Source organism: Pogona vitticeps, chromosome 3 (assembly GCF_051106095.1).
Source record: "Pogona vitticeps strain Pit_001003342236 chromosome 3, PviZW2.1, whole genome shotgun sequence".
Lineage (NCBI taxonomy): Eukaryota > Metazoa > Chordata > Lepidosauria > Squamata > Agamidae > Pogona > Pogona vitticeps.
In genome coordinates this window covers 52534716-52547681 of record NC_135785.1, presented here as the reverse complement: position 1 = coordinate 52547681, position 12966 = coordinate 52534716, and the positions used below count along the sequence as shown (strand labels likewise).

At 44.5% G+C, this 12966-nt stretch overlaps 1 protein-coding gene across 1 annotated transcript in view; it reads right to left on the bottom strand.

Annotated features, from left to right (window-relative positions):
• Positions 1–10747, bottom strand: part of ARHGAP19 (Rho GTPase activating protein 19) — a 34661-nt gene extending 23914 nt beyond the window's left edge. Inside the window, exon 1 of the mRNA XM_072995700.2 lies at positions 10537–10747. Coding sequence (XP_072851801.2) covers positions 10537–10616 — 80 coding nt within the window. The 5' untranslated portion in view covers positions 10617–10747. The remainder of the gene's footprint in view (positions 1–10536) is intronic.
• Positions 10748–12966: the final 2219 nt, after the last annotated feature.

The following is a 12966-nucleotide window of genomic DNA, read 5'->3' as shown; positions in this document are numbered from 1 at the left end:
AGAGAGGCTAACTAGAATAAAATAGGATTCAATTCCAGGTCTAAAGGAGAAAAACAGCGAGTTACGTTGCAATCCTATGAACATTCATAGGGAATAAACCCTGACAAATAAAAGTCATTGAATACAGTGACTTTTAATGCTAAGCAAAAGTAATAGAACTGTGTTACATGATTTCATGTCCTCTTGTCAAGGTCCCCATCACTCTCCTCATAAATTAGCTGCTTTCTCTCATAAAACAAAGCAAAGGCAAAGAATTATATATAATTAGAATTATGTCAACACCTCAGTTATGATTCCCATAGTAAGTAGGGTGGGTGTGCATAGAAACCAGTTTCCTGTTCTCCTAGGGAGTTACTGGGCAGATTTATCTGCAGATGTCTTGAGAAAATGGGTTTCATCTTGATTACCAATGCAGGGGCAAGGCCAAACTGGACTCCCATAATATACTCTGTAAAGGGCTATTTTTAAGGATACTTTAGAAACTTCAGCTGTTGCAGCGTATGGCTACTTAAGTAGACCAAATAGGCGGGGTATAAATAAATAAATAAATAAATAAATAAATAAATAAATAAATAAATAAATAAATAAATAAATAAATAAATAAATAAAGTGTTGGTGAGGGACAATATTTACACTTGTTACTAATGTGCTTCCTATACAGTGGTGCCTCGCTTTCCGATTGTCTTGCATTACGATGGATCCGCTTAACGACGATCTTTTGCGATCCCAATTGCGATCGCAAAACGATGATTTAAATGGGGGAATTTCGCTTTGCGATGATCAGTTCCCTGCTTCAGGAACCGATTCTTCACAAAACAACGTTTTTCTAACAGCTGATCAGCGGTTTCAAAATGGCCACCAGGTAATTAAAATGGCTCCCCACTGTGTTTAGGGATGGATTCCTCGCTATACAGGCAGCAAAAATGGCTGCCGTATGGAGGATCTTCGCTGGACAGTGAGTTTTTACCCCACTGGAATGCACTGAACGGGTTTCAATGCGTTTCAATGGGGTTTTTTATTTCGCTTTACGATGTTTTCGCTTAATGGCGATTTTCCTTGAACAGATTATCATCATTAAGCGAGGCACCACTGTAGCAGTTTCAATAATGGTTTTGCCCTTTAAAGGCAAATGATTGGGACACAATCCCTTGGCTTAAAGCAGCAGTCCCCAAACTTTTTGGGACCGCAGACCATTTGGGGGGTGTGGGCTCCATATACGGACTGGTTGGGGTCGGGGGAACCCCTGTGCTCGTGGGTGGGCATGTCACACTCACGGAGGGGCGTGTCACACTTCTGGAGGGGCATGTAATGCTCGCGGGTGGGCATGTCGTGCTTGTAGAGGGGTGTGTCACGCTTGCGTGCATGCGCACGAGCACAACATGCCCACCCGGAAGCGCAACACGCCCATCCACTCTCAAAATCTGCCTGGCTTCTAATTTCAGCCCAACCAGTAGCGGGAGCAGCAGCTGCAACACCTACTTGGCGACCGTGGGGCTTCCTCATCAGGGCTCCCAGAAGGGCCCTGCTTCAGAGTTGTCTCCCTGGTCCCGGGAGGCACCGGAGCAACTCCCCCACCGACCCTCCCCGCCTCGTAGGCACTGGGTCCCGCCTGCCCCCCTCGAAGCACCCACAAGTCCAGAAGGGGAACCCTCTCCCTGCCTGGCCGTCTTCTCCCTCCGAAGCAGCAGAGTTCGCTGTCAGGGGTTTGGCGCGGCCAGTAGCAGGCACCACCGGCCTGCCCGCCAGCCAATGGGTAGCTGCAAAAGTGCAACACGCCCACCCGCAAGCGTGACACACCCACCTGTGAGTGTTACACACCCCTCCTGTGCATACAGGCAGGGGGTGGAGATCCATGTCCACGACCCAGTTGAAGGAAGCCCACGGACCAACACTGGGCCCTGGACCGGGGGATGGGGACCCTTGATCTAAACAAACCACACAGGGAGTGCCCCCAGATCGCTTAATGGAGCTTCCAATGGGAAATAAATTAGTTCTGGCCCATACCCCATTCCCCACTGCTGATTTATTTAACTGGAAACAAGATCTTCCACCATATTTAATTATTTTGCCCTTTTATTTTGCCTTTTTATTGTATTTTAAATGCTGTAAGCCGCCCAGAGACCTTTGGGTTGTGCGGGCAGCATATAAGTTAAATAAATAAATAAATAAATAAATAAATAAATAAATAAATAAATAAATAAATAAATAAATAAATAAATAAATAAATATCAAGAGGCCCTTCAGAAGTACCTGGATTTGATCCAACAGATCATTACTACTCACCACTCTTCTGAGCAGCCTCCTAAGCGAAGATGAGAAATGCCAAGCTCTTGCTAAGACCTACGCCTGGTATACTACTCATAAAGGTAAAGGTTCCCCTTGACAATTTTTGTCCAGTCGTGTTCGACTCTAGGGGACGGTGCTCATTCCCGTTTCCAAGCCATAGAGCCAGCGTTTTGTCCGAAGACAATCTTCCGTGGTCACATGGACAGTGCGACCTAGACACGGAACACTGTTACCTTCCCACCAAAGTGGTCCCTATTTATCTTACTTGCATTTGCATCCTTTCGAACCGCTAGGTTGGCGGGAGCTGGGACAAGCAACGGGAGCTCACTCCGTCGCGTGGATTCAATCTTATGACTGCTTGGTCTTCTGACCCTGCAGCACAGGCTTCTGCGGTTTAGCCCGCAGCGCCATCACATCCCTTTATATACTACTCATAGGGTTCAACAAATAGCCGATGGCAATGGAACAGTTGATTGGTCTGAAGCAGCAGCCCTCATAACCTGAGTTATTGATCCCAGTCCTAATAAGCTTGTTGGGCCATAATCATAAGCCACAAATTTAGTATTGTAGAAGGGACCCAAGCTGCTGAAAGCAGCAAGAAATGCTGTAATTCATGGTCTCAAACTAGGAGTGCCAAAGGCTGTGAAACCTTCACAGAGTATATGAGATTGTTAAAAAACCGACAGAATCCCCAAATGGATTCCTGACGAGGCTCAAGGATGGTTTTCGCCGGTATACTCATCTTGATCTGGATTTGGAATCAACAGCCAGCTGTGCTACAGGTGCAGCTCCAAAAGCACCCAGCCATGTGTGACTGCAGCCACTGAACTGAACTGAGTCCTGCAGCTGGTCTGGTCAGACAGCTATGCATCAGCTGTAGAACAGTTACACAAAAGCACTTTGAACATGTCTCTCTGCTGTCTGTCTACTCATTATCTAAGATACAAGGGTGCTTCTGAGGAGAGATACCTGCTCAATAAAATGCTATGTACAACACCTCTGAGTCAAGTTTCTTTATTAAACAAGGTAGCTCAGGGCCATGCTCCTAGGGAAGGATACTGCAGGAAAAAGGGAGGGACACAAACCCTATTTTCATTGATAATGCTGGAAAGGGTGGGAAGGAATGCATGGTTTGCCTATCATGAGCTGTGTGAATGGGATGACTCATGAGGCTGAGGGAGCTGGAAAGACACTGGCATGGATACAGGCTGGTGCCCTAATAATCAGTCAGGAGGTAGGGGTGGGCAAGATATCACTGGGATGGATACAAGCTGGCCCCACCAATCATGAACCAAGAGGTGAGGGTGGGAGGGATTCAAATTGCCCCCCTAATCATGAACCAGGAGGTAAGGGGCATGTGGATTGACAGTGGTAGGGATTCAAGCTGGCCCTCCAATTGTAAGCCACAAATTTAGTATTATAGAAGGGACCCAACCTGCCCAATCATGAGTAAAAACAGAAGGGAGAGTCCAAGTGCAAACTCAACATTACCCAACCAGGAAGGAGAGCAGGAAGATGGACAGTGAAATGGTCAGGCCTTGAACTGTGTAGAGTTGTGTCAGATGGAGAACAGAGTATAGGATCCCTGGAAAGCACAACCTAAGAATTCTTGGCTGAAGTATAACTTTACACAGCTCAAGTCACTAACCTTGCCACTAATCAAGAGCTAGGGCAGGGGGAAGAGGGAGTAATGTGAGGTCATCCTATAGATCAATAAACAGAAGTTTTCTTTGGCTGCCTCCTGTGGTTCTCTCAGACAGTGGGGTGGGTGGACGTTTCAATGAGAGAAAGGCAGATGTCATGGGGGCAATCTGACTGCACCAGATGCACTAGGAGGGCTTAGCCTTCTACAGCACAAACTGATGTTGCAGTGGGTTTCATGGCAGCTGCAGAAAGGACTTGTATTTGGGGAAAATAGCACGCTGTATCTTTAACAGGCATCTCCCTCTTAATTGGGAGAGTCTGGTTCAGTCAGCCTAAGGCCAGTCTGGCTAGTTAGGATTGTGCCCTAAGTCAGGACGAGAAAAAGAAAGAAAGATTTATTTTGGTGTGAACATTTTCTGAATTTGGACCAGGGTTCTGTGACATAAATAGTGTCTTGGATGGCAATTAGTTCTCCAACATCTTCTAATATTCCATTCTTGACTCTTGACCTGAAAAGGAGTAGGTAAATAGCTCCACATCATTAAATAAGATAGTTAATGGATGCTCATTTGGAGATACTACTTATCATTTATGAGCCTATGAGAAAAACAAAAACAAAACAGCCCATGCGGAAGTATTTATGATCCACAGGACAAGATTGTTATTTCACTCTTGCAAGCAGCCTTGTTGGGCTTAAGAGTGTGAGAGACATTTAAATACTATTGACATACTGCTGAGGACATAATGAGAGGTGTCACATGACCTCTGAGGTCATATGATTGCCGGAGCAACAGTGCTCTAAGTTCTTGACAGTTGGTCTTTGCCCACTTGCTACTTTGCTGCCTCAACAGCCATTGGGAACAGAGTTAGAGAGACCTTGGCTTTTCAAAATTTCTTACATTTATCTTTCATCCAGGCTTAACTAGGGACTTTATCAGCCATTCAGGTTCAGAGTTTGTAGAGATGTACTCTGTATCAAAGGACAGGATTGCTTCCTGTTTTGTCTATAGCTCTGGAAACTACATTAAGGGGTTGCCTGGGTAGTGTAGGCTTAAGGTGGTGAGGTCTGGCAGGGCAGCTGATGTGGTACTTTTGAGAGGTTGATGTTGTTTTAATGGAGATAAATGGGTTTGTTAGGGGGCAGCCAGATGTAAGCTGGATTTCAGTAACAGACTTCCCACATAGATGGGAAAGAGTAGCATTTGTGGGGATCCTTTTCTGGGTGCCCCCTTTCTGATGGAGCCGTGGGTGTAGTTGTTGGAAATGAAACAGAAATGAAACCTTTTCAGGTCACGACTCCTCTGCCCCACATGGACAAAAAGCATCCCACTATGCACTCTCCTCATCCTTTCCATGCCCCACATGCCCGACAGCCCTAACTAATCCCTCACACCATTTATAACATGCCCCTCACAACCCACCCCTCGACAGAGGGGTTAAAATCAGTTAAATGTGTTCCTAGTTAACTCCAACACTTGAGTCCATCTCTGTATTTCTGGAGCTGGAGGACAATGTATACCTCTGCCAGCATGAATTCATACGCTGGCTTGGAACTATTTTTCCCACGTCTCCTGATCTGACATAGGCAGGTAGAGGTACCAATTGGCGCTTCCCACAATTGGCTGTGCTGGGGATGGATGTTGATGCAATTATAAGATCCTTCTGCCCCCAGCCAGCCCTTTTTCCTTTGAGTTAACCTGCCTGACCTGGGTCCAGTGTGGCTGAGATGGTCGCTTTGAGGCCGGATAGGAATTTTGGGTCCGTCTCGCCTGATTGGCATATAAAAGGTGGGTGGACGTATTTTTGCCTATCCCACACTGTTTACCCATGGGATTCTGAGGGCTATTCTAGGTTTGAGTCACGCTTAAATAGGTCAAACTGTCAGGTAGTGCAGAAGGTGAGTTTCAGTGAGCTCCCAAGAAGCACGTGGGGTCCTACTGCACCCAGCATCACAGCAACCAGGATCTAGAGTTTCACTTGCTGGGATGAGGGGTACAGTATAGTCCCATCCATTGCATGTCTTAGTTCTAGACAGTGGGATGGATGGCAGATAAGGAGGTTTTTCTTCCCAGTCTGTGGCCAGCTGGGTATGAGCTGTTCAGGGGACAGCTTATACTCACCCGCTTAGGATTGGAGCAGGGGTAAGAGATACCCCTAGATAGAGCCTGCCCCCTGGATCCACATGAGATCCAGGCCCCTCTGCAGGATGAGAGTGATTGGAGGTTAAAAGCAATAAAGTGTGGCCCTATTTAACTCCAACACCTGTGTCCGTCTCTTTATTTCGGGAGTGGGTGGGCAGAGATTAAATAACAGTGGTGGAGGAAAACACTGAATATTAATTTTATGAACTTTAAAATATCATGTGAATAAATCTAAAGTGTTTTGGAAATTCATGGTATTACTGTATATTCCAAAGTGTCAATAGTCAACAAGGGACCACAACGGAATATTTTAAATACAAAATTCACATGCATGGTCAAAATGGCCACAATGACATCCAGCCTCTAATTGGAAAGGGATGAGAAGATCACTGTCTCTTCAATTGGACGTGTTGGAGTAAGATGTTCCTCGCTTTAAAATTGAATTTCCTTTTTTTCCTCTTTCAGTCTGCATTTGGTTAGGCAGAAGGGGATGGGTGATTCAGAAGTCATATACTGGGGAATGGAAAGGAATAGTGGAATATTGGATAGTAAGAGCTCTTTGTGGTACATGGCGGGTCCTACATAAAACTAAACTACATCAGGGCCCGAAGCCAGAATTCTACTCACACTGAAGCAAAACTGCTTCCTTTCAGTCTTTGGTGCTACACACGTTGAACTGCTGGGTGACAATAATAATATATTTTGAAATATGTTGTGTTCTGCCTGCATGGAAGAAACAAATATAAAATAGGCTTTGTTCTGTTCTATTAGATACCAATATTTCTTTCCTTTTTGTTTGTTCCTCTTTGCCCCCGACGGCAGCAGCAAACAAGCAGCAGCAGGAAAGGAAAAGGAAAGGAAGAGAGAGGGAGAGAGGGAATGAGCAACAGACTGTCAAGACGGACGGATGGACAGGCGCGAACTCTCAGCGGCAGGCTGCGAATAGAAACCGGGAGAGGAGCACGCGTGAGAATGCTGTTCTCTTGGCATCACCCCCTCCCGCTGCACATCTGGGCAGGGAGCGGAGGAGCGCCAGGTGGGAGGAGGGAGAAGCGGGGGCCCTCCTTCACCTCAGCGGCAGAGAGGACGAGGCAACAACAGCAGCAGCCTCGAGTGACCCACAAAGAGCAGGGAGGGAGGGAGAAAGAGAGACCTAAAAGCAGAAGCCCTGGTGGCGCCAAACCCCTGAGGGAGAAGACTGCCAAGCAGGGAGAGGGCTCCCCTTCTGGACGCATGGGCGCTTTGGGGGGGCCAGGTGGGACCCAGCCCCTACAAAGCCCCATGCTTGGCAAGTAGGTGCCGCTGCTGCTGCCCCTCCAGGTTGTCTGAAATTAGAAGCCAGGCAGATTTTGAGAGTGGGTGGGCGAGTCACGCTTGTGGGTGGCTGTGTTGCACTCGTGCGCATGCGCAAAAGCATGACACGCCCCCGTGTGTGCGGGGGCGGAGATCCGTATCCACGGCGCAGTTAAAGGAAGCCCACAGACCAGTGCCGGGCCGCAGACCGGGGGTTGACGACCCCTGGCTTAAAGGACCATTGACAGGATTTTTTAAATAAAGCACATTTATACGCTACTCCATGAACGCCATGTTACCATTTTAGTGGGTGCCATTAGGATAGATGGAAATTATAGTTACAGACTCCATTGTCCTTAACATAACAAGGTGATAGTGTGCTGATGTGATCAGAGGTGTCAATTCAGCACACAACAGCTCCCAGAGGTCTGCTGCCCCTCAGCCATAGGAGAGGTGCACCACAGTCACTCATGCAGCACATGCCTAAGTAGGGAACACATCCAGCTAGACAGGAAGTCTTGACAATCTATGAAGGCACCCACATACTTCTTTTTGCAATATTGTATAATGCTGCATCCATATCTACCATCTACACACTAAGTCTGCTAAGGCACCAGTGACTTTCTGTCTTCCATCAGGATTCAAAGAATGTAAACTCACAGGCGAATCCAGCTCATCCAAACTTTCAATTAACACAGTTATCAGCCTGCCAACTAGAGACATATTTGTCTATCTTTTGTTGAGTGGGTATGTATTGATTCTTGACAAGATGGAGCTCTGAGGGTGAATGGTCCCCACGTTTAGGAAGCAGGTCATTTCAGCTCAAAATGAAACTGCATTCCTTCTGAAAGAGCCAGCACACAGTCTCTGGGTATTCCTTCATCCAGCACGGTCAATGGAAGCACAGGTATTTGGTGGATTTTTTCCCCTTCAACTCTCCAGCCTCTGTTGGTGAAGGATAGCTTGACCACCATGGTCAAAGCACTGGTCACCACAATATTACATTAGAGCAACACACTTTATATTGGGTTGCCCATGAGGCTGATCTGGAAATTACAGCTGGAACAGAGTGGTAAAGCTAGACTGGTAGGAGTGGCTTATTGCCAGGATGTTATACCAATGCTAAAGAATTGCACCATGTGCCTTCATGCTACCATATTACAAAACTTGATAAATGTGTAACAAAAAAAGTCCTAAATAATTTAAGATCAGGGTAGATGTGAGAATGTTCCATTCCCCCCTCAAACACACACACACACACACACACACACACACACACACACACACACACACACACACACACACACACACACACACACTTTGTTTCATAAAATCCATTAGTAACAATAACTGAAATCCTCATGCATATCTTATGTCTGTGGAAGGGTGATGATATTTTTCGCAATGTGTGAATTTTAGTAATTAAAGACATCTTCTTCTGCCCCATGACTCCCACATGATGAAAGGGATTCTACATGAGTTCAAAAAATGTGATAGAATTTATTATTATTATTAGTTTTATTTAATTACCAAAAGTAATTTCTTGGCAGTGACATCACTCTTCAAAAGGCATAAGTTACACAACAGGATTTTAGCCAATGAATGGATGCCAATATATTTAATATAGTATTGGGCAGGGTTGGCAGTTTCAGAGGTGTAATTAGTGCTTTTCGGGTGATGTAAAGGAAAGAGGAAGTGGTTATAATGAAATTTGAATGCTTCTCACCAGTTGTCTTGCCAAATGGCAACAGCTGTATTATTTGATAGCTTAACTCATTATCTCTACTACTCTGAAATAGGAGTAGAGAATCATGCTTTGTACTTTAAATGGTATATCTAGAACAAGGGTCTCCAAACTACAGCCTGCGGCCACATCTGGCCCACTTTGCCTTTTTATCTGGACTGTGCATGTGTGCGGGTGGAGGGCGAGTGTATGCACACATGCGTGTGTTCCTTCCGCCCTCAAAAATGTGGAAAACATATGATGTCGTCCTTACAATGATACGTTTGGAGACCCCTGATATAGAACATATAGTTTGCAATACTTTCTGCATTGTCTGCACCTCAGTCCTGAATTCCATCCGTTCCATAACCATCCCAATGAAATCCACCCAACCTATCTCTGAGCATTGCCTTCCTTGGGGCATCAGAGCAATTTCTCTATTTCACAGACTCTATCAGTGCACTTCTGGAGAGAAGGAACAGAACTTCCCTCCCTGCTTTCAAGTATGTACACACTACAAATACAGTATATGTAGTATGCCCAAAGAGTCTGGTAGACCACTAACAGATAAAACTATAATGGGGTAACCAGGTATGTTCTTGAACTGTAGCTCCCAGGAAACCCAACCAGCACAGTTATGTTGAAGGCTTCTGGGAATTGCAGACCAAGAATACCTGGGTTACCCAGGGTTGGGAACCACTGTTACAGCTTATTACAAAAAATAATATATGTTGTACATGTTGCTAGACCTCCTACCATATGTATTCTACTTTAGCTAACCCAGCCCTCTCTCAATCTCATGTCCTCCAGGTGTTTTAAACTATAATCCCATAACGTTTGGTTATTGATCATGATGGCTAACATTTTGGAGTTCAAAATATCTGCACCAAGAGGGAAAGAAAACCCAGACTAGCACCTGCAAATTCCAGGTGGAATGTTTTTCTGCTACTCTGTTTCTGCACATTTCTATCTTATTTGATCTTTGTAGCAGAGAAACACATTGGCCTATAAATCTCTGAATCTGGCTCCTTAAACATTATGGACCATCTGAAAGAATCCCTGGCCATTGCCTAGGGACTTCAGGGACCTGAAGACCAAATGGACTGGAGCAGCAAAGGTTGAGAATCAGAGATAGAAAGGACAGCTCCCAGAACACCCTGGGGACTATGGGGACTGATCATGTTAGCTAGAGTATTTGGGGTGCTTTAGTCTTAAAAAGTAACTTTTCCTATTTCTGCTTGAGAACTACAGCAGCCTTTTTTTTCACACCACAGTGATGTTCCTAGACTTGCTCACCAGTCAGCCACCATACGCCAAGATCAAGCTAAACACTCTCTTTTTCTCATCGGTCTCTGAGTCTCCTCATCTTCCCACAGGACTCCCTAAGAGCCTTTCCCCTCCGCCTTCTGTGTTGCTACGACTCAGCCCAACAGGATCGACTTCTCCTACCTGCGAAGCCATTTGTCGCCTTGCCTTCCCCTCACAGCCGATTCCGTCGCCATCTCATAGCTGCCGCTCTGCCTTCCCATTGGCCGTACAGTTCCCAAAGGCAATTGGCTGCTTCCAAAACAGCCCCGCCCGCCGCCGCCATCTCCTCCTGTAGCTATAGGACTTTTTGAATATGTTCAACGGCTAAGGCCCGCCCCGCGAGCTCCCGGACAATAGGAGGAGGAGGAGGAGGAAGCTGTGGCGCTCTGAGCGTTTTGGAGCGTGACGTTTCCTCAGTGACATTGTGTGAAGACCCAGCATGGCATCTGCTAAGCGGGCCGACTTCCCTTTCCTTTCCATGCGCCTTGTACCCGTATGGCCATTCCGAGAAGCATCACCGATTGAATTTTAATTTACCACAAGCATCGCTAAAAGCGTGATAATTAATCCACCCCTGAACAAGAAATGATGCTGCTAAGCAGTCGCCAACTAACCATGAAACCTGACTTGCCTTCGTCTTGTGGCTTCACTTTTGGTATAGGTACAATTTAAGGAGTAATTTAAAGACGTATGGTCACGTTTAATTCGTGTGCTTTCATCAGGGCAAATCTTAATTCACTCTCAACTATGTACTGGACCGAGATCTGCAACCTGTCAGGTAGCTGTTCAATAAAATGCAAATATTTTTGTTGCCTTTACCTCATGTCATATTTTAAGTTCCTGTATCTTGTCATTTTAATAACAATGAATATATTCGTTTATTAAGGAACACACACACAGGTTCATATATCTTTCTGCCAATTCATTCAAGCATTTTATAGGGTTTATTATTTTTAAAACAATAGAAAGAAATAACACATTTAAATCATTTTAGACATCTAATTAAAACAACCCTCTAATAAATAAAAAAACTAAAAGAAAAATAACAGTGCACCCCACCACCATAACCACTGGGGGGAAAAACACCTATACCATTTACCCTTGTGGAGCCCCCTTCCCCATCCAAAACTGAATAAACTCTTGAGTCAAGCTTTGTCCCCCTTTATTAATACAGAATCCATAAATTCTCTCCATTTGTCTACAAACACATCTCTGCCAATTACTCCTGTAAACTTTTGTAGCACATGTAAGTTTATCATTAATTGCTATATCCCAGATTTCCCTTCTCTTAACAAAATATTATGAGTCAGCTACTGGCAGTAATCAGTCTTGCAACCGTAGTAGATTGAAAAAATAATTCTCTAGCTGTCCAGTTACCTACCTCCTTTTCAATTATAGATGAAAGTGCTATTTTAGGAAATACAGCTAAATTTAAATAGCTTATTTCATATATTTCCTTAAAAACCAATTGCCAACATTTCAACATACACTTGCATTCTCACCACAAATGAAAATATATACCTGTGTTCCCGCACCCTCTCCAGCACATATTAGAGATATTTTTTATAATTTTAAACAATATATTGCAGTATAGCAGAGGAATAGAGAACAGGGAAATCAGCAATTGCAGGTTCTCTTGTATGAAATAACATATTTTCATTACCAAGTTGTTAGTGCCACAGATAATATTTCCAGTAATGGAGTCACCTAGAAGGGATACAAATGTTAGAGAAAACAAGAGCTCTTTAGATGAGAGAACTCTGTTACCTTATAGGTCAGAGGTAGGCATGGTACATGCAGGTAGACAAAACACAGCCTGAAAATGAGTGTGACTTTTGTTTGCTTGACACAGCAAGTGTTTTAATACCTCAGATAGTAAAATTTAGTATTAAACTATGAAACATAATATCTGAAACAGGATGTCAAGATTTTCATTTATAAATTGTATCTCCTGAACAACACTGTCCTCTTTTGCATCTGTCCATCCTATATTTAAACTGTGTTGCTCCACCTTGCTTCCATTTTAGCTCACAAAATAACACAACTGAACATTCCACTTGAAACTTTTTCAAATGGTAGAAACAGTATCTAGAGGAAGCAGATTTCTGTAAATTTTCTTTCTTTTCAATAAGCAGATGGCAACTTTATATTGGCAGATAATCTATTCTGGGAGAACAGCTCAATCCTTCAGTGAATTTCAGTGTACCTATCGTTTTCTAAAACCACATGCCAATTAAAAAGACTGCTGTCTGTGAGCTTGTGCTACAACAAACCAATTTGTTTCTAAGGGGCCATTTTCTCACAGCCATAAATACTGCACTTCCAAAGCCAACTACACCAGAACACAGAGTGCTTCCTCTGAAGATGCCGGCCACAGAGACTGGCGAAACGTTAGGAAAAACAACCTTCAGAACACGGCCAAAGAGCCCGAAAAACCCACAACAACCATTTTCTTGCTGTTTCACACTAAGAGGAAACTACTCATAAGGAGTTGTAGTTTTAGAAGAGGTAGCCCTGTTCGCCTTTGCTAGCAAAAGCTCACATTAAAATATAACAGTCTTTAAAGTGCCA